At 50.7% G+C, this 20,872-nt stretch overlaps 1 protein-coding gene and 1 non-coding gene across 24 annotated transcripts in view; one reads left to right on the forward strand and one right to left on the reverse strand.

Annotated features, from left to right (window-relative positions):
- The window catches only part of NDST1 (N-deacetylase and N-sulfotransferase 1), a 73,504-nt gene that overhangs the window by 45,240 nt on the left and 7,392 nt on the right, over positions 1 to 20,872 (forward strand). For all 23 annotated transcript variants that reach the window (XM_055112784.2, XM_055112783.2, XM_034960795.3 and 20 more), the window contains 10 exons: positions 3,373 to 3,460; positions 5,295 to 5,449; positions 6,128 to 6,313; positions 9,681 to 9,809; positions 10,535 to 10,717; positions 12,023 to 12,119; positions 13,301 to 13,424; positions 15,883 to 16,057; positions 18,777 to 18,947; positions 20,245 to 20,354. In XM_055112784.2, coding sequence (XP_054968759.1) covers positions 3,373 to 3,460; positions 5,295 to 5,449; positions 6,128 to 6,313; positions 9,681 to 9,809; positions 10,535 to 10,717; positions 12,023 to 12,119; positions 13,301 to 13,424; positions 15,883 to 16,057; positions 18,777 to 18,947; positions 20,245 to 20,354 — 1,418 coding nt within the window. The remainder of the gene's footprint in view (positions 1 to 3,372; positions 3,461 to 5,294; positions 5,450 to 6,127; positions 6,314 to 9,680; positions 9,810 to 10,534; positions 10,718 to 12,022; positions 12,120 to 13,300; positions 13,425 to 15,882; positions 16,058 to 18,776; positions 18,948 to 20,244; positions 20,355 to 20,872) is intronic.
- Positions 14,043 to 14,142, reverse strand: LOC112439999 (small nucleolar RNA U13). Its single transcript, XR_003028212.1, has one exon. It is a non-coding gene; the product is annotated as a small nucleolar RNA U13 (small nucleolar RNA).

Consider the following 20,872-nt stretch of genomic DNA (forward strand, 5'->3'; position numbering starts at 1 on the left):
TTAAACTTATTCGCAAAGGAGATGGCATCCTAGTGTAAATAGGAAATCCGGATCAGTTGCCATAAATAGAGGGCAACCATAACAATAAATCCAATGAAAACAAAACAGGGGGATTAAATTCTAGAGACATTCTGCTGCCTGCTGACAGCCTATCCTCTCTTATAGGAGATTAGCAAGTGTTAGAAACATATTAGCACCAAACCCAGGCTTGTCTTTGATGTTAGCAGGAGGCTTTAAAAAGAGACTTGTAAGAGGAATTCTGAAATCTCTGGTAGGGGTTGGCCCTGGGGCCTGGAAGGAGGGTCCTGGTGGCATTCATCGCCCTGCCTTGGTCAGGAGTGAACTTTGCTCTTCCTTACACCTCTAGAGAAGAGCAGAATGGATGACATTCGGGAGCAGGCACTGTCTGGGGAGTTAAGACCTAATTTGAATCGAGTCCTAATTTGACCCTAATGAACTAGGTGACTTGGGCAGGTCCCCTCCCATGCCTGAGCCTCAGCTATAAAATGATGAGATGGGGTGAATGGGAAGTTTTCAGGCTATTTCCTGGTGCCCAGGGGTCTCCCATAGGTGCCTGGATAGCTGGGGTGGGGGTTAGGGGGATGTTTTGGTGCCAGGCTCAGCCCTCCAGGCTCCACCTTAGTTGCTCCAGCGGTGCTGCTTTGCGCTGCTTTTACGCATTGTGTTTCCTCCTGAAATTCCATTCTCTTAAAGGCTCTCCTGTTTAAAGAACGTTTTAGCCTTCCAGTCTAAGTCTTCATGCAGTGCCACCACCTGCCTCTGGCAAGGTAGATTGCTCTGTGTTCTACTTGAGGTGTTCTTCCAGTGGCCCAAGCTCATTTTCTCCTGCAGGAACCCAGGTTCTTGCTGTCTGTCCAGTGAGTTCTGGAGAGACTGTGGTCCAGGGTCAGGTTGAGCCTGAGGAGATCAGGTTCCTGGGCTCACTGTGTTCCTATAAGCCCTGAATTTCCCTCTCTTATTAATTTTCCATATTTTAATTTTTTTTTTTTTTTTTGAGATAGAGTCTTACTCTGCCACCCAGGCTGGAGTGCAGTGGCGGGATCACAGCTCACTTAAGTGATCCTAAGCACAAGCAATCCTCCCACCTCAGCCTCCTGAGTAGCTGGGATCACAGGCACATGCCACCATACCTAGCTTACCCAGCTAGTTTTTTGTAGAGCCCAGGTTTCGCCATGTTGCCCAGGCCGATCTGGAACTCCTGGAGTCAAGTGCTGCACCCACCTCGGCCTCCCAAAGTGCTGGGTTTATGAGCATGAGCCACCGCACCTGGCCCTATTTTTTCTATTTTTAAAGTGAGAGGAATGATAGCAGTTTGAAGCCATTTCTATAGAGCAATAGAAATAGAAAAATAGGATACAAACCAAAAATACAAATAGAGGCACCCTCTTTCACACACTCAGCTCAGTCCAGATTGCAAAGTGCTTCTCCAGCCACAATCCTACTTGCCTTAAACATTTTTGTGAATAAGAAAGGGCAGAGTTTTTTTTTTTTTCTTTAATCCCAAGCACAGCCTACAACAGAGCCCTTCTTTCAGAGACATGAATGTCGCCTCATTAGCTTGTACAGTACTGGCTGTACAGCGCAATTTAAATAATACCAATAGCAGCTGCCTATTCAGGGCTTGGTGAGTCCTTGTGCTTAGCCCTTTCTGGCCGTTGCTTCGTTGGGTCCTTACAGCAGCCCTGTGAGGTGGGTATTGTTCTGAGTCCCATTTTACAGGGGTGGGCACTGAGGCTCAGGGAGTTGAGGTAACTTGCCCAAGGCCATACAGCTGGAGCATGCATGTCCACCAGGCAGTGCACTGCCCTGGTAAGATGCTGGTGGTGACTACATTGACTGGGGAGGGCCAGGACTTTTAGTTTGTAAAGTGTTCTGATAGCTGGCTCTTACAGGTTTCTTTTTTCTTTTTCTCTTTTTTTTTTTTGAGATGGAGTTTCGTTCTTGTTGCCTAGGCTGGAGTGCAATGGCACGATCTTTGCTCACTGCAACCTCCGCCTCTGGGTTCAAGCAATTCTTCTGCCTCAGCCTCCTGAATAGCTGGGATTACAGGCACCTGCCACCACGCCTGGCTAATTTTGTATTTTTAGTAGAGACAGGGTTTCACCATGTTGGTCAGGCTGGTTTTGAACTCCTGACCTCAGGTGATCTGCCTGCCTCAGCCTCCCAGAGTGCTGGGATTACAGGCATGAGCCACTGCACCTGGCGGCTCTTACAGGTTTCTGAGCTGCTTTGTGGCTCATGTGTCCTAACCCCAGAGTACACCTGTATGTTTGTTTCATAAGTGTCAGTGTCCCTTCATTGACTTGAAAAGTACTGGGTACACGGTGCATGGGAAGACCACATTGCTGGGCGCACAGTGTCCCATCCTTGGAAAGGTTATGGCCCTTTAATGTCAGCATTGCATTCCATCAGCAAAGAGAAATCCTCCACATTTGATAGATGAAGACACAGGCTCACAGTGGCAGTGACCGCAGATGTAGCATTGGCCACCATTTTTCATCACTTACCAGATGTCAGGCAGTTTTACGTACAATATCTTTTTTACAATTGTTTAATCTTTTTAGAGCAGGGTCTTACAGTTGGACCTGTGTTGGATTCTAACTCCTGGGCTCAAGCAATCCTCCTGCCTTAGCCTCCCGAATAGCTGGCATACATGCGGTTATCTTACTTGATTCTTCCAAGAGCCTTGTGAGGGAGATATTATCATCCCTGTTTTACATTTGATGAAACCAAGGCCTAGAGGAATGTGAAGCCTTTTCAAGGACACATAGCAGAGCTGGGTAGGATTCTAGATTTTCCCTTGCCAGAGGCCTGGCGGACGGCAGCATAGGGCTGGTTTCAAGAGTATGTGATCTGTGCAGCCACACAGAGCCCCATGCTCAGAGGGAGCCCATTATGTGGTTTAATGCCTGCTGTTGCCTTCTTGACATTCTTTTTTTTTTGAGACGGAATCTCGCTCTGTCACCCAGGCTGGAGTGATCTCGGCTCCAGTGGTGCGATCTCAGCTCACTGCACCTCCGCCTCCCGGGTTCAAGCGATTCTCCTGCCTCAGCTTCCCAAGTAGCTGGGATTACAGGCTCGTGCCACCATGCCCGGCTAATTTTTGTATTTCCAGTAGAGACTGGGTTTTGCCATGTTGGCCAGGCTGGTCTTGAACTCCTGACCTCAAGTGATCCACCCGCCTCAGCTTCCCAAACTGCTGGGATTACAGGCATGAGCCACCACGCCGTCCTTGACATTCTTTATAATTTTTGAACAAGGGATTTCCACATTTTTTCACTGCCCTCAGTGGGAAGAGCAGGGAGCTCCTGGCTTTCCCTCACTCATTCCTTTCTCCCCTGCCTGTCCTAGGCCCTGTTTGACACACAGAACGAACTACGCGCACACATCCCGAACTTCACCTTCAACCTGGGCTACTCAGGGAAATTCTTCCACACAGGTAAGTGGGCCTGCCCCTGCCCTCACTAGCAACTTCCAGGACTCCTCAGCACCCAAACCCTCAAAGCACCCATCCATGAGGGCAGCGGGTGGGCTTACTGGCCCACATTAGGGGCAGAGGTGACCCCTCTGCCCCCGTGGAACCAACAGCCTACAAGAGCAGTCACAGCCCAGGCAGAGGCCATCTGGGGACAACAGCAGCGGCAGCAACAGCAGCCGCTTGTCCCTCCCTGGCCTTTCGGGCTGAGCTGGCCTGGGTGGGGCATCTTCTCCCTCTTGCCTCTCCCTCCTATCTTTTACAATTATGTGTATTATTTCTGCTTATAAAAGAAGCTGGTTGAGTTTTAAGAACATTACAGAAACATGTAGCATAGAAAGTGAAGATGCCGTGTAATTGTACCCACCTCGGATGACCAGTGTCATGGGTTTATTTTAGAGTCCTAAGGGTTGAGGGTGAGGGCTATAGGTTGCTTGGTGCGTACTTTCCTTCCTCTTTGGGGCTCTCTCATTTGCTGTCCTCTCCTCATCTGCTGTCCTTCAGGGACTGGGCAAAACCCCTGAGCTGGTCATCTGCAGTGACTATTCCCCCTAGCTGCCTTCTGCCCAGGCCTCAGTGAGACAACCTCTCTTGAATTCTAAGAAAACCATTTATTCAATAATTCAGCAGATGGAGGGGTATATGCAACATAGCCCCAAAGCCAAATAGGAGTGATCCTGGGTTGTCTGTCTGTATTTTTTATATTCTTTTAAAAATTTTTTATATATTTTTGGCTGGGCGCTGTGGCTCACGCCTGTAATCCCAGCACTTTGGGAGGGTGAGGTGGGCATATTATTTGAGGTCAGGAGTTCAGGACTACCTTGGTCAACATGGCAAAACCCCATCTCTACAAAAAATAGAAAAATTAGCCCGGCATGGTGGTGTGCTCCTGTAGTATCAGCTACTCGGGAGGCTAAGGCAGGAGGATTGCTTGATCCCAGGAGTTCAAGGCTGCAGTGAGCTATGATCGCACAACTGTACTCCTGCCTGGGTGACAGAGTAAGACTCCATCTCAAAACAAAAAGAAAAAAAATTATTTATTTTTAGAGACAGGACCTCTCTCTGTCACCCAGGCAGGAGTACAGTGGTGCGATCACAGCTCACTGCAGCCTTGAACTCCTGGGATCAAGCAGTCCTCCTGCCTTAGCCTCCCAAGTAGCAGGTACTACAGGTGCATGCCACTGTGCCTGGCTATTAATATTTTAAAAATTTTTGTAGAGATGGGGCCTCGCACTATGTTGCCTAGGCTGGTCTCAAACCTCTAGGCTCAAACGATCCTCCCACCTTGGCCTTCCAAAGTGCTGGGGTTTCAAGTGTGAACCACTGCACCTGGTTGTTTTTTATATTCATAACCCTTAGCATATCAGAGATTGTTATAGTAATATGTCTGAGATAGAGGGTCAAACACCCTGTATATATACAAAGAGCTTCCATAGATAATTAGATAAAAGACAAGTGACCTGATTTGGATCATTGGAATAGAATCAGAGCAGGTATGTCAGAGGTAGAAGAAACCCTTGAGATCATTGACTCCAGACCCTGAATTGTGCAGATGGTCCCAAGGATCTAGAGAGCAGATAGTCTTGGCCAAGGTCCCCCACTGAGTCAAGGGCACACTCTAGACTAGAATTCAGGGCTCTGGGCTGGGGCTCTGTCTGTTCCTGTGCTGTAGCCCAGATAACTCTTCCAGGCAGCTCCTGGGTGGGCTGTGGCCATGCTCTCCCATCCCCAGGCACAGGCCCAGGTTAGAGGGCCTCATGGCCCAGTGGGTGGTTCTGAGCTGCCTGTGTTGCTGCAGGTACCGATGCTGAGGACGCTGGGGATGATCTGCTGCTGTCGTATGTGAAGGAGTTCTGGTGGTTCCCCCACATGTGGAGCCACATGCAGCCCCACCTTTTCCACAACCAGTCCGTGTTGGCCGAGCAGATGGCCTTGAACAAGAAGTTCGCTGTCGTGAGTAAGATTCCTTGCAGGGCAGAGCGGGGTGGGCTAAGGGCTGGGCTGGAGGTCCAGACTGCTGGCCTCTTGCTGCTTTTGCAGTCTGCTCTGACGGATTTTTACTAACACCTCTGGGCCAGGGCCAAGGGAGAGCTGCCTTTATAGCCACTGTCTCCTTGAAGCCCCAAGAGAATAACCCCTTTACAGACAAGAAACCAAGGCTCAGGGAGGTCACACCAGCTACTAAGAGGTCCAGCTGGGACTTAAACTCAGGCCATTTGTTTCCTGCGCCCAAGCTCTTACTAGAAGGGGAGGCTCTGGAAAGCTGGAAGAGGTGGTCATTGAGGAGGGAACGAGCCCTAGGTGCTAGGTAGAATGAAGAGAAGGTAGGAAAGGCCCTCGTCCTTGTCCCTCACTACAGGGTACTTGAGTCCTTTGTGCTAGAGGCATGTGCACCCGACCAAGAGCCAGGAGACCTGGGTTCTAATCCCAGCTCTGCCAGTTGCCCACACTGAGATTCTGGGCACATTCCTTGCCCTCCCAGGCCTCAGCTTCCCATCTTACCGTGAAGGCTCAGACCAGCAGCCATGCCGACCTAACCTCTGATTTCTCTCTCCCATTCTACAAAGGGGGGATAAGGCCCAAAGGGGAAGGACCCCTATGCTCACCCTGGCCTGGTCATCCTCTCCCTAGGAGCATGGCATTCCCACAGACATGGGGTATGCAGTGGCGCCCCACCACTCGGGCGTGTACCCCGTGCATGTGCAGCTGTACGAGGCTTGGAAGCAGGTGTGGAGCATCCGCGTGACCAGCACAGAGGAGTACCCCCACCTGAAGCCAGCCCGCTACCGCCGTGGCTTCATCCACAATGGCATCATGGTGAGTGGGCCCCTGGAAGCCTAGGAGGTGGGAGAATGGAGAGCACAGTCTGTCATGTGTGTGCATACGCTGTCCTGGTAAGCACAGCTCTGGTTTGCTGGCTTAGGGGTTGCAGATCAGCTTCTGCTGCCTCCTCTGGCACCCGAAGCTCTCTGCCCCAGGGAAGGTGGGCTGCCACTCCGACCCCTTTCATGAGCTCTTTCTTAGCTTTTGTGACAGAGGATCAAGGAATAATGAGCATTCTTGAAAGAGGTTTCTGATGAGGATGTGGGGCAGGGCTCTGTTACAGTCTTTTTGCTGATTAAAAATTTTTTTCTTGGCTGGGTCTGATGGCTCACACCTGTAATCCTAGCACTTTGGGAGGCCAAGGCAGGCAGATTGCTTGAGCCTAGGAGTTTCATACCAGCCTGGGCAATGTAGTGAAACCCCATCTCTACTAAAAAAGTACTAAAAAAAAAAACAATATGCCTGGTGATTAGCCAGGTGTGGTGGTGCATGCCTGTAGTCCCAGCTACTTGCAGGGCTGAGGCAGGAGGATCACTTGAACCTGGGAGATCGAGGCTGCAGTGAGCCAAGATTGTGCCACTGCACTCCAGCCTAGGTGACAAAGTGAGACTCTGTCTCAAAAAAAAAAAAAAATTTTTTTTTTCCTCTGGGGCTTCCACCATGCATCTGTCCCTTTTTCTTTCTTTCTTTCTTCTTTTTTTTTTTTTTTTTTTTTTTTTTGAGACAGAGTTTCACTCTTATCTAGGCTGGAGTGCAATGGCACAATCTCAGCTCACTGCAACCTCTGCCTCCTGGGTTCAAGCAATTCTCCCGCTTCAGCCTCCCGAGTAGCTGGGAAGACAGGCATGCACCACCATGCCTGGCTAATTTTGTATTTTTAGTTGAGACAGGGTTTCTCCATGTTGGTCAGGCTGGTCTCAAACTCCCAACCTCAGGGGATCTGCCCACCTTGGCCTCCCAAAGTTCCAGGAATTACAGGTATGAGCCACTGTGCCCAGCCTCGCATCTATCCCTTTCCTTGGCACTGGGGACACAGAAATGCACAGAACGGAGGAAAGTTCCTGCCCTTGTAGACCTGACATTCTAGTGGCAGGAGACAGACCATATGCTCATGCATGTGTGTTGTGGGAAGTCAGGGACCCCGAACAGAGGGACCGGCTGAAGCCATGGCAGAAGAACATAAATTGTGAAGATTTCATGGACATTTATGGCTTCCCCAATCAATACTCTTGTGATTTCCTATGCCTGTCTTTACTTTAATCTCTTAATCTCGTCATCTTCGTAAGCTGAGGATGAATGTCGTCTCAGGACCCTGTGATGATTGTGTTAACTGCACAAATTGTTTAAACAATATGAAATCTGGGAACCTTGAAAAAAGAACAGGATAACAGCGATGTTCAGGGAACAAGGGAGATAACCTTAAAGTCTGGCTGCCTGTGGGCCAGGTGGAACAGAGCCATATTTCTCTTCTTTCAAAAGCAAATAGGAGAAATATTGCTGAATTCTTTTTCTCAGCAAGGAACATCCCTAAGAAGAGAATGCATTCCCAAGAGGAGGTCTCTGAAATGGCCGCTTTGGGAACGTTTGTCTTTTACAGTTGTAGATAAGGGATGAAATAAGCCCTGGTCTCCCATAGCGCTCCCAGGCTTATTAGGACGAGGAAATTCCCGCCTAACAAATTTTGGTCAGACTGGTTGTCTGCTCTCAAACCCTGTCTGCTGATAAGATGTTATCAATGACAATGTGTGCCCGAAACTTCATTAGCAATTTTAATTTCGCCCCGTCCTGTGATCTCACCCTGCCTCCATTTGCTTTGTGATATTTTATTACATTGGGAAGCATGTGATCTCTGTGACCCACACCTATTCGTACGCTCCCTCCCCTTTCGAAAATCACTAATAAAAACTTGCTGGTTTTGTGACTTGGGGGGCATCACAGGACCTGCCGACATGTGACATCTCCCCTGGACACCCAGCTTTAAAATTTCTCTCTTCTGTACTCTTTCCCTTTATTTCTCAGACTGACAGACACTTAGGGAAAATAGAAAAGGACCCATGCTGAATATCGGGGGTTGGTTTCCCCCAATACATGTGTAAAGTATATAGTGGTCAGATGGTGATGAGTGCCACGGACAAAGTTAAGCAGGGAATGGAAGGATGGAATGCTGGCAAGAGAAGCTGGTTTAAATAAGGTGGCTAGGTGGGCCTTCCTGGAATAAGCCACGCTGCCACATGAGGAAGAGCACTCAAGGCAGAGAACACAAGTGCAAAGGCCCTGAAGCGGGCTGTGCTGGCTGTGTTTGAAGGCCAAATAGGAGGCCAGGATGGCTGGAGGGGAGTGAGGGATGGTGGTAGATGAGGTTGGGGTGGGTGATGGACCAGATCGATAGGGCCATGTAAGGCCAGCCATTGGATGGCCATGGGCTTTTAGGCTGAGATGGGAAGGTTTTGAATGGAGCATGATCTGACTCATCTTTGAAAGGGATTTCTATCATTCTGGCTGTTGTGTGGAGCAGAGACTGTAGGGGACAAAAGTGGCAGCAGGGAGACCCGTTAGGAGGCACTGCAGTCTTCCAGACCAGAGGTGGCAGCAGCTTGGACCAGGGCCCAATTTTGGGATGTGGCCATACTCTGGGCTTAGAATAGTTAGGCCTGTGGTTAGATGAGTTAGATATAGGGTGTGGGAGGAAGAGAGGAGTCCAAGATGACTGCAGGGTTTTTAGTCTGAGGTGCTGGAAGGATGAGTTGTCATCAGTTGAGCTGGGGCAGCAGTGGGTAGGCAAGGTTTGTACATTTGTCCATCAGTCCATCCATCGATCCACTGACCTCAGCACCAGGCCCTTGTGCTGAACTCCAGGCACTCCTTTAGGTCCTCAACCCCGAACTCCAGGGATGAGGTGGTGACAAGGCAGGCCCATTCCCTGCTCCCTTGGAGCTCACAGTTTCATGAGGGGAGACAGACGACAAATGGCTAAGCCAGTGTGTGACAACGAGTGTCACCAGGTGAGGTTCTAATGTTGCAAGGGGGCTTGCAGAACATGTCTGGGATTGCTGCTTCAGAGAGGGCCAGGCAGGGGCCGTGGTTGCAGCAGTCCCAAGTTTCCAGAAACATTCCCACTCTGTTACTTTGAGGCCTGCTCATTTTGTGCAGAGAATAGCAGTGAAGTTTGTAAAATGGCAAGGGCCTGTAGTTCACTGGGGGGAACGCTGTGCTGTAGGCTGCACCCAAGGGTAGGGGCTGTGCGACCACATGGAGACTGCCTTTCTGAGGAGTAGCTGGGCCTTCTTCCTCTGAGGAAGAGTCCTCCCACCACCCTCATGCCAGAAGGCACCATAGCTCCTCTCCCCCACCCCCTCCTCAGGTTCTCCCACGACAGACCTGCGGCCTCTTCACACACACCATCTTCTACAACGAGTACCCTGGCGGCTCCAGTGAGCTGGACAAGATCATCAACGGGGGCGAGCTCTTCCTCACCGTGCTCCTCAATCCTGTGAGTGCTCCACAGCCCATGGCTGCTGGTGAGAAGGGGCTGCTGCACAGCCTGTCTGCAGCTGACACAGGCTTCCTGGAGCCAGGAAAGGGTGGAGAGGCATGAGTGAGTGCCTGGCAGTTGGGAGACCCACTCTCCAGCACTGGCCCTGCCTCGGCTGTGTGACCTTGGCTAAAGAATCCGAGCATGCTTTTTTTTTCCTTTCCTAATCATGTACTTTAATACAAAAGTGTTGGCATTTTTATGCATGTTCCCTTCAGTCTTTGCTCATGTGTGTATACACACATACACAGATACACACACATATATGAACAGCATTTGAGTTTTCTAGGTCTCGCTTTCCTTATTTGTAAAATGCAAACAATTACCTCTGCTTTAATAATATTAAATAAACTTCAAGTGGTGGTTGTTATTCAGCTCTGTGGGCTGAGTACTCTTTATCTTCCATGCACCCCACCCCTAACATTTACAAAACAAAACCCAAATAGCTCCCACATTGGGTCTGCTTTCCATTTCAGGATTGTAATATTTGAGGTCAGTCAGGCCTGGTTCGTCTGTTGCCTCATCCAAGTACTCGCAGCGAGTTTGTTGACAGCCCCAGCGTAACTTCCACTGGTCATCAGGAGCCTTGCAAGCTAAGGCAGGGTCAGAAGGGTCAGAGTTGGCGGTGAGGGTGGCTCAGACACTGATGGGCCCTGCCTCTCTCCTCCCCTCCCCTGGAGCAGATCAGCATCTTCATGACGCACCTGTCCAACTATGGGAATGATCGCCTGGGCCTGTACACCTTCAAGCACCTGGTGCGCTTCCTGCACTCCTGGACCAACCTCCGGCTGCAGACACTGCCCCCTGTGCAGTTGGCACAGAAGTACTTCCAGATCTTCTCCGAGGAGAAGGACCCGCTCTGGCAGGTGGGGGGCTGGGCAGCCTGGGCAGGTTGCTGCAGGGATGGAACGCCACCACTCACAGGCACACACTCCAGATATGGACTCAAGGCTCAGCCATCATGCCTTCACACTCTCGCTCGAATGTAAACTCAGGTCCCCATCTACTTACCAGCATGGGTGCGTTCACTCCTTTGCACACATGCATGCTCATACATGTACATACTTCCCCATGCAGACCTACATGCATGCAGTCATACATAGCCTTGGAAAAAACAGTGTTAAAAAAACGAGTGGGCTGGGCGCAGTGGTTCACCCCTATAATCCCAATACTTTAGGAGGCCAAGGTGGCTGGATTGCTTGAACCCAGGAGTTCAAGATCAGCCTGGGCAATATGGCGAAACCCTGTCTCTACAAAAAATACAAAAATTAGCCGGGCATGATGGTGCGCGTCTATAGTCCCAGCTACTCGTGAGGCAGAGGTGGGAGGATCAATTGAGCCTAGAGGTTGAGGCTGCAGTGAGCTGTGATCACACCACTGCACTCCAGCCTGGGCAACAGAGTGAGACCCTGTTTCAAAAACAAAAAACAACTCCAAGTGAACACAGTGCAGACAAAGTACAGAAAGTGAATGCATTGTCTTGGTCAGGCTCTTAGATAATTTCTTGTATCTCTTCTAACTCCAGCAGGCTCTGAGTGGGAAAAGGGATTGATGGGAGGGTTTGGGGGCCAGTTTTTGGGAAAGTCTGCTCCTACGGGCTTTTAAAAAGTGGAAGCAGAAGCTGGAATTGGTGACAGTCTCATAGTTCAGACCAGGAGTCCACAAACCATGACTCATGGGCCAAAACCAGCCTGAGACCTGTTTTTGTAAAGAAAGTTTTATTGGCAGACAGCCACGCTCATTCTTGTATGTACTGTCTATAGCTGCTTTCATGCTATGACGGCAGAGTCGAGTAGTTGCAAAGGAAACTTCCATGCCCCAAACCTAAAATATTTACTAAACACTTACCAAAAGATTAATTAAACTTTATAGGAAGCGTTTCTTGACCCCCTGGTTCAGACGCAGCTTGTCCAGTTAAATTCAACAAGTGCTTATGAGTTCCTGTTACGTGCTAAGGGGCATTTTGCGAGCTCTTTGGGGGACATGAAACTGACCAGAAGTGGAGCCTGCCTGTCAGTGGCTCAGTGTCTGGGGGTGGGGATGTGACAAGGACACATGTAGCATGTAGGTATTATGCCCGTTGGGCTGTAAGGGCCACATATCCATGTGCAGTGGGAGTCCACTGACTGGGTTCTGGGGCGCCCCACACATCCCTTCCACTGTTGTTTTAGGACCCCTGCGAGGACAAACGTCACAAAGACATCTGGTCCAAGGAGAAGACGTGTGACCGCTTCCCAAAGCTCCTCATCATCGGCCCCCAGAAAACAGGCAGGTCTCTCTGCTCTTGACCCAGCTTCCCCAACTGCCTGCTGTCTCAGCCACAGAATTCTGAGGACTGCCTTGCCCTGGCCCCACTCCCGGATAATTTGCTTCCTCTTTCCCAGGAAGTAGGAATGAAGTTGGGGTGAACACAAATTGCCTGTCACTATGGAGGGGAAAGAGGTGGAGGAGGGGCCTGGAGTTCTCCTATTTATCCTGAACCATAGCCTCAGGGAGCTCTCCCTGCATTATCCTGGGAGTCTCCAAGTCCAGTCAGAGAAGCCCAGATCAGTTGCTCTGCTAGTTTGAGTAATGCCAAGCAAAACTGGTACAAAGAGGACTGTGATCAATTAGCCATGTCTGCCAGAGGTGCAGTAGGGAGAAGCAGTGACATGATTGCTAAGCATTTGTCATCCATACAACCCTGCAAGGCACAAATGGGCACTCCCATTTTATAGACAGAAACTCAAGGTTCAGAGAAGTCAAGTGACTTCCCTTAACACATTCAGTTAGGTAATGGCAATTCCAGGCCTGAACTCTGGTCTCTGTGACCCTGAAACATATACTCTTAATTGCCAAACTCTATAGCCTCCTTCTCTTCTGGGCTCTCTCATTATAGCATGTAAACCATAGACTTATACCACAGAAAGTGAATGAACTCACTGAGGAGGAGGTAGGGCAGGGTGCATGAGTGAGCAGAGGGTATTGGGAAGAAGAGACATAGGAACAAGATTTCTTAGTTCTTTAAGAATTTCACATTAACAGAACTGGAGGGTGACAAACCCCCTTTTCCCTGAGCTCCTACCAAGTGCCAGAGGACAGAGGCCCAGAGCTGGAAAGGACCAGCTCTTCTGGGATGCTGAGGGGACAGCAGTCAGTTAAACGTGGCTACCAGAGTGCAGTGGTGAGGCAGATTCTGAGGCCAAGTCCTCGTTTAGTGAAGAATGCTGTGATAGATAGCGATGTCTGTAGTAGGTACAGGAGTTGCGGTGTTCACATGCATGCCATATATTTGCCACCCTGGATTTAGTAATTCCTTCATTGCACAGATGAAGAAGCTAAGACCAGAGAAAGGCAGAGACCTTCCCAGGAGCCCCCAGTGGGTCGTGGGGAGCTAGGCCCAGAACCCAGACTCTTATCTTTTGTCTGGGGGCTGGGCCCTGGGTCTCAGGTGTCTACCCTCCCCACAGGCACCACTGCCCTCTACCTGTTCCTGGGCATGCACCCTGACCTAAGCAGCAACTATCCCAGCTCTGAGACCTTTGAGGAGATCCAGTTTTTTAATGGCCACAACTATCACAAAGGCATCGACTGGTGAGTTGGCCTTTCTGTCCACAGCGGGACGGGAAGGCCATCCTGGGGCCTCCCGGGAGTCTGCTGTGGCCACAGCAGGAAGCAGCTGGAGCTTGCTCACACACAGCTGTCATTCCTGTAAACAGGGACAAAGTGCAGTGACCCTTGAATCATGGTGTGACAGCGTTGTCATAGACAGGACACTCGATGAGGAGGCCCTTTGCCCCTTTGCTCTACCGCCTATAGTCAGACGCTGAAGTCGAAGTCCACCCCTCCCTTGCTTGCAGAGAAACATCCTGAGTCTTGGGGAGGAGAAGGGTTTGCCCAGGGTCCCAAGGTCGGAAATCCAAATGTTCTGGCTCTCCTCACTGCGTGTGGCTGACTGTGAAGCAGAGGTGTTCTTGTGGGCCCTTCAGGGACTGGTCGCTGGTCTTTGGGCGTCACTTGGGGAAGTCATTGAGATTGCCACTTCCCACCAGAGCCTGCAGAGGTTACCTTTGTAGAGGTTTCCAGCAGAGGGTCCTAGTAGAGGTTCCCTTAAGGGTGTGGGGGCCAGAGCAGAGATGGTTTTACTCTCCACCTTTTCAGTTGGCATCTTTCTCTACTTGCCTTTTTTCTTTCTTTTTAAAAAATGTTTCATGTCAGGTAGGTAATGTGCTGACATCATAACAAGGTTCGAGGTGGGTACACCTCACACATGTGTGAACACCCAATCATCACGTGCATGGACTGCAAAGTTTGCCTTTTTAAACCTTGTCCATGTATTACCATTATTTATTATTTTTATGTCAGTGGGTTCCCTGGGTGGAGAGGTTATGGGCCTTCTGTCTGTTTTTTGGTATTTTTCTGTGTGTATTTCTCTTTTTTATCTGTGTATCATCACTCTGTCTGTCTGCCTTTGTATCTATTCATCCATCCATCCATCCATCCACCCACCTACATTTCTTTTTTTTTTTTTTTTTTTTGAGATGGAATCTCGCTCTGTCACCCAGGCTGGAGTGCAGTGGCGCGATCTCGGCTTAGTGCAACCTCTGCTTCCCGGGTTCAAGTGATTCTCCTGCTTCAGCCTCCCAAGTAGCTGGGACTACAGGTGCCCGCCACCATGCCTGGCTAATTTTTGTATTTTTAGTAGAGACGAGGTTTTGCCATGTTGGTCAGGCTGGTCTTGAACTCCTGACCTCGTGATCTGCCCGCCTCGGCCTTCCAAAGTGCTGGGATTACGGCGTGCGCCACTGCGCCCGGCCCATCTACCTACATTTCTAACATCTCCACAGTCTCTTATCTAAAATCTATTGTGGTCAGATGAATTATTGGAAGTCAACATTTTTCAGATTTTAGAAAGGTAATGTGGTGCGAAACCATATATTTAGTAACATCTTCAGCGACACCTGGGGCAGCACCCTGTTAGCAAATTCATTAATATGTCTGTAGCAAAGTATGTGAATATTTACACTAAGTAAGAGGAATAAGTCAGGTTTTGTTGCCAAATGGCTTTGCTACAAACCTAGGAAACAAAGCCTGTGTTTTCAAAGCTTTCTCAATTGAGATATTGTAAACAAAGGATTGTGGACATGCAAAGAAAATTCAGAAAGATGAGAGAAGACGTAATTCCTTGGCCCAATTCCCAAGAGCTTGATTTTGTAGGTAGATCTAAAGTGGGGTGCAGGAATCCAGCAGGCCCCCAGAACGCTCTGATGAAGCACATCCTTGGGACCAGCCTGGATCAGCCCCACCTCACAGGATAGGATAGGGACCCTGTACCCTTCATGAGAGTGGACTTTGCTTCCCACAAGCCCCAGAAGTTGGACCCTGATTTTGCATAGGTAGATTCCCCTGGGAGGGTCTGGAGTGTTCCTTTGGTTTCCAGAGGTTCCTTCATCCAGAGGTGGCCATTGCTCTGGTGGGATATGGGCATTAGTCTGGAAAGCCGTGCTCACCCACAGCAGGCTGGGGAGGGGTTGTGGGTAGCAGGAGGTCCTGGTCCACAGTGACGGCCTAGAAGGTGTTCCCCCAGGTCAGGAAAGAAAGTCCGCCCTCTGGAGGCCCCCTCTGCTCTGTGCCAGCCTCCCTGGGGCAGTCCTGGAGCCGCTCTGAGCCCCAGCTCGCCCCCTAGAGGCAGAGAGAGTGACAGCCCTGGCAGTTAAGCCTGGAGCAGCTGAGGGGGCGGGATCCTAGAGTTTAGGATTGAGGGGCATTACCCGCTCCCCATGACCTGCAACTGCCGGCGCACCCACAAGTCTTCAGATCCTCCCAACTCCAGAGTCTTCTGGAAAAGGAACGAATTTGAAACAGGGAGGCTGCGAAGAGGCCATTCCCCTCCAGAATCCCCACTGGAGGCAAGTCCTTGTTTGGTTGGGAGCAAAGCTTCCCGCTTGCTCTCTGAGGACATTCTACCCCAGTGCCTCGCCCTTGTGCTGCGTTCCCTTAGCCCCCTCCTCATGAGTTTTGTCTGTGAGCTGCCTCTCTGGGCTTCCTGCAGGTACATGGAGTTCTTCCCCATCCCTTCCAACACCACCTCCGACTTCTACTTTGAGAAAAGCGCCAACTACTTTGATTCAGAAGTGGCGCCCCGGCGGGCAGCAGCCCTCTTGCCCAAAGCCAAGGTCCTGACCATCCTCATCAACCCCGCGGACCGGGCCTATTCCTGGTACCAGGTGAGTGGGGCTGGGGTGGAGTCCCTGTGTCGGGAACACAGGGCTCCGTCTGACACTCAGTTACTCACTCACTCAACAGATATTATTAGTAAGCACCTACTGTGTGCCAGCCCTGAGCCAGGCGCCTGGAGCGTGGTGATGGCTGAGAATAGAGTCCTTGGTGGAGGAGACAGGCGGAAATGGAAAGCCAGCCACCAGTTGACTGTCCACCTGCCTAGTGTCATGCGGGGTCCTGCCTCTACTTCTGACACTGACAAGAGGTGGAGGCTGGTTATGCCTAGAGGAAGCTTAGATTTGGTGAACAGCAATGCAGGATCATACTGACTATAGCTTCCTCGCTGGACACGGGTGGGAGTGGGAGCTCATGGAAGGACAACACACAAGACTGCCATTCACAGTGGAGAAGGCAGGCACCTGACCAGGTGAGGCAGTTACCTGGGCTGTGATACATGGAGAGGGTGTGGATCCAAGCCCCTATCTGGGGCTTGTATGAACCAGAGCTTTTTTTTTTTGAGACAGAGTCTTGCTCTGTAGCCCAGGCTGGAGTGCAGTGGTCTGATCTCAACTCACTGCAACATCCGCCTTCTAGTTTGAAGTGATTCTCCTGCCTCAGCCTCCCAAGTAGCTGGTATTACAGGTGTGCACCACCACACCAGGCTAATTTTTGTATTTTTAGTAGAGACAGGGTTTCACCATGTTGGCCAGGCTGGTCTCGAACTCGTGACCTCGTGATCTGCCCGCCTCGGCCTCTCAAAGTGCTGGCATTACAGGCATGAGCCACTGCGCCCAGCTGAACCAGAGCTCTCTTTAATGCCTATGGCCTGACTTAATTTCCTGCCTGCTAGCCCACTGAGCCTGCAGGAATGCTTTCAGGCCTTCCCTGGTGGGGTAGGCGGAGTCCCTCCCCTGGCTGCCAGCATTCCTGTGATTATGCCACACAGCCAAGCACTGTGATTCAGAAGTGGCGCCCCAGCAGAAAGCCACCCTGTTGTCCAGGCCGAGGTCCTGAGCATCCTTATTAACCCAGCAGACCAGGCCTGTGCTTGGTGTTGGGGAGGGGGTGGGGCCCTGAGTCTTAGCCCATGGTTGCCAGAGAAGTGTCCCCTGTCCTGGCTGGGACAGCCTCTTTAGGCCTGGCCACTGTCATAGTTCCCACCCTGCTTTGAGGCTCTTTTCTCAGATGTGACAGTGACTGCCTCCCGCCTGGGACCTTGTGGTCTCCCGCAGGGCTGGCACCTGCCTCCTCTTTGCTCCCATGGAAGTCTCTCCTCCTGCCACTCTCTGAGGCTGGTGGGGAAGCCCCTTCTTATTCTTGTTCTCTAGGGCTTCTGTTTATGCCCTGATGTCTGCTTTCCTGTGGCTTTTTCTTTAGGAGAAGAAAACCGAGAAACACTTGTCAAATGTTTCTGTTTTCTGCCATGCCGTGTGCCCCCGCCTCCTGGTGCTGTGCAGGGAATGGGCAGTCTGCTTTCATGGGGGAACGTAGGGTAGAGAGAGAGCCGCCACAGGTTGGGTCAGTCCCTGTTCTGCACTGACACTGCTGTACATCTGCACCTCACTGGAGAGTCACAGCTGGTTTCTAGAAGGCAGAGGAGGGGTTTCACGTTTGTGTCCCCTTCTCAAAGATTAGAAAACCAAGTTTCAGCAAGTTTCATGTGGTGGCATTTGAATCCAAGTCTTCTAAATCTAAGACCCTATTCCTTTTTCTGTCCATGATCAAGAGGGGTAAGGGATAGAAGGAGAAGGGAGACTCATTCTCCCCAGGAGGACCTGGGAAGATGTTGGAGGAGAAGAAGGGTGGGGGCCTGTCTCAGAAGGAGGTCAGGACGAGGAGGAGGCTGCTGTGCACCATATTGCCCCAGCCCTGGGCTGTGTGTGATCCTCAGGGGAGGGGGTTGGCGGCTGGGGGATAGTGCCTGTCGCACAGGTGCCCGAGCTCTGGCTTTCTGGACTTAGTGAATTCTGCAGATTCCGACCTCCCATGGCATTATTTTAAGTGACTCAGACCAGCCAGTCTCCCTTTTATAGTTCTTTCCCAATCCTTCTGATTTCCATAAAGGAGAAATGCTCACTTTAGTGCAAGTGGTCTTTTGTCCTTTTTAACACTGTCAACCTCTGCTTTCAACAAAGAGAGCATGTTCAGGGCCTGTTGCACACATTTGTGTCTGGCTGGAGTTTGAGAACATTGCTTTGTTTTTATTGCCATTTGTGAGTGGTTGCCTTCTATATATGACAACAGTGCAGCGGCGTGATCTCGGCTCACTGCAACCCCTACCTCCCGGGTTCAAGCGATTCTCTTGCCTCAGCCTTCCGAGTAGCTGGGACCACAGGTGTGCACCACCATGCCAGCTAATTTTTGTATTTTTAGTAGAGACGGGGTTTCGCCACATTGGCCAGCTGGTCTCGAACTCCTGACCTCAAGTGATCCACCCACCCCAGCCTCCCAAAATTCTGGGATTACAGGCATGAGCCACCATGCCTGGCCTCAGGAAACCCTGATTTAGTCCAGTTCCCGTATTTCAAAGATGGAGAAGTTGGGGCTCTGGGAGCAGTGGCTTCCCTTGACACTGGACACAGTGAGAGGCAGAGCCAGGACTCAGACCCAGAGCTCCTGGGTCCAGCTGAGGGTCTTCTGGCCACCTTGCGGGCTGCTGTCCGTCTAAGGCCACTTCCTTTGTGTCCTCCATGTGGCATGTTGACCCTCTTTCCTTGCCTGCAGCACCAGCGAGCCCATGATGACCCAGTGGCCCTAAAGTACACCTTCCATGAGGTGATTACCGCCGGCTCCGACGCATCCTCGAAGCTGCGTGCCCTCCAGAACCGCTGCCTGGTCCCTGGCTGGTACGCCACCCACATCGAGCGCTGGCTCAATGCCTATCACGCCAACCAGGTAGCTGCTGTCCCTGACCCTTGTGAGGGCAGTCACAGTACTGGCTTGCTGTGGTTAGCGGGGAGTCTCCAACTCTTTCTCACCAGCCACAGGGACAGATATGCCCTCCTTGGAGAGCTAGACCCTTGGGTCTATAAAAAGATTTTATTATTATTATTATTATTATTATTATTATTTTGAGACAGGGTCTCACTCTGTTGCCCAGGCTGGAGTGCAGTGGTGTGATCTCAGCTCACTATAGCCTCGATGTTCCGAGCTCACGCAATCCTTCCACCTCAGCCTCCTGAGTAGCTGGGACTACAGGTATGAGCCACTGTACCCAGCTAATTTTATTTTTTTAAGAAATAAGGTCTTACTATGTTGCCCAGGCTGGTCTCAAACTCCTGGGCTCAAGCAGTCCTCCCTCGGTCTTCCAAAGTGCTGGGATTACAGGCATGAGCCACTGCACCTGGCCTAAAAAGACTGTAGACCTGTTTATCCCAAGGTTGATACATGAGAACTCCCCAAGCCTGTGTCCCATCACCACAGGCCCTGTAGCCCTAAAGGGACCCAGAAAGCCCTGAGGCAGGCAGGTGGGAGCAAGGAGACTGGGCGTGGTGATGGAGGGAGAGCCTGATCATACCAGGCTGTTTATGTATTTATTTATTTAGAGACGGAGTCTCGCTCTGTCTCCCAGGCTGGAGTGCAGTGGCACGATCTTGGCTCACTGCAACCTCTGCCTCCCGGCTTCAAGCGTTTCTTCCACCTCAGCCTCCCAAGTAGCTGGAATTACAGGCATGCACCACCACGCCCAGATAATTTTTGTATTTTTAGTAGAGACGGGATTTCACCATGTTGGCCAGGCTGGTCTTGAACTCCTGACCTCAAGTGATCTGCCCACCCCAGCATCCCAAAGTGCTGAGATTACAGGTGTGAGCCACCGTGCCCGGCCATGCCCAGCCATACCAGGCCTTTTAGGCAAACTTGTGGAGTGTTTGAGCAGGAGAGTGACATGGACTGGAAGCTCAGAGAGAGGCCAGAGAGGGATGTTTGTAGGGACCTGAGGGGCAGGCAGGGTTTGGTGAGAGCTTAAATTCTAGGAGAAATGGCATTGGGCAGCAGAAGCTGGTGGAAAGCAGGCGTGAGACCACAGAGGCCTGAGCTTGGGGATACCTGCCCTTCAACAGGGGAGGAGGAGCCAGTTCTAGAGGGTGCAGGGTCCCATATTTATAAGCAGGCCCATTCCTGCTGCCGTGGCTGTTGCCCTTGTTTGCCACTGAAGTCAAAGCAGGTCCCGATCCCCTTTCTCCCTTTCCAGATTCTGGTCTTGGATGGCAAACTGCTTCGCACAGAACCTGCCAAAGTGATGGACATGGTGCAGAAGTTCCTTGGGGTGACCAACACCATTGACTACCACAAAACCTTGGCGTGAGTGTTGCCTTTGCCTTTCTGCAGGTTATATCCCTGATAAGGCACTTAGGCCAAAAAAGCCAAAGTGTTGAATAATTATGAGAGAGAGAAGTTAGTTAGAGTCAGAAAGTATGAAAAGTTATTAATATGACTTAAGTCATATTAATAAAGGTATCACCTTTGAAAAAAGGGAGATGATGAATCTGTTCTACTCTGGTCAGACCATCCTGGGGTGTTCTCTTTGGTCTGGGCTGAACATTTTCAGAGTGTTTTATGTAAGTAAATTAGATCAGTAATGAGCAGCCCTAATTCCCACAAGATTTTCTTAGCATTAGCTTTTTTTTTTTTTAGACAGGGTCACTCTGTTGCCCAGGCTGGAGTGCAGTGGTGTGATTTTGGCTCACTGCAACCTCAACCTCCCAGGCTCAAGTGATCCTCCCACCTCAGCTTCCCGAGTAGCTTGGGACCGCTGTGGGCCATGGTGTCAGAGATGCCTGGGTTAGGGCCCCACATCCATTTCCTCAGCCTTTCAAGCC

Source organism: Pan paniscus, chromosome 4 (genome assembly GCF_029289425.2).
Source record: "Pan paniscus chromosome 4, NHGRI_mPanPan1-v2.0_pri, whole genome shotgun sequence".
Taxonomy (NCBI): domain Eukaryota; kingdom Metazoa; phylum Chordata; class Mammalia; order Primates; family Hominidae; genus Pan; species Pan paniscus.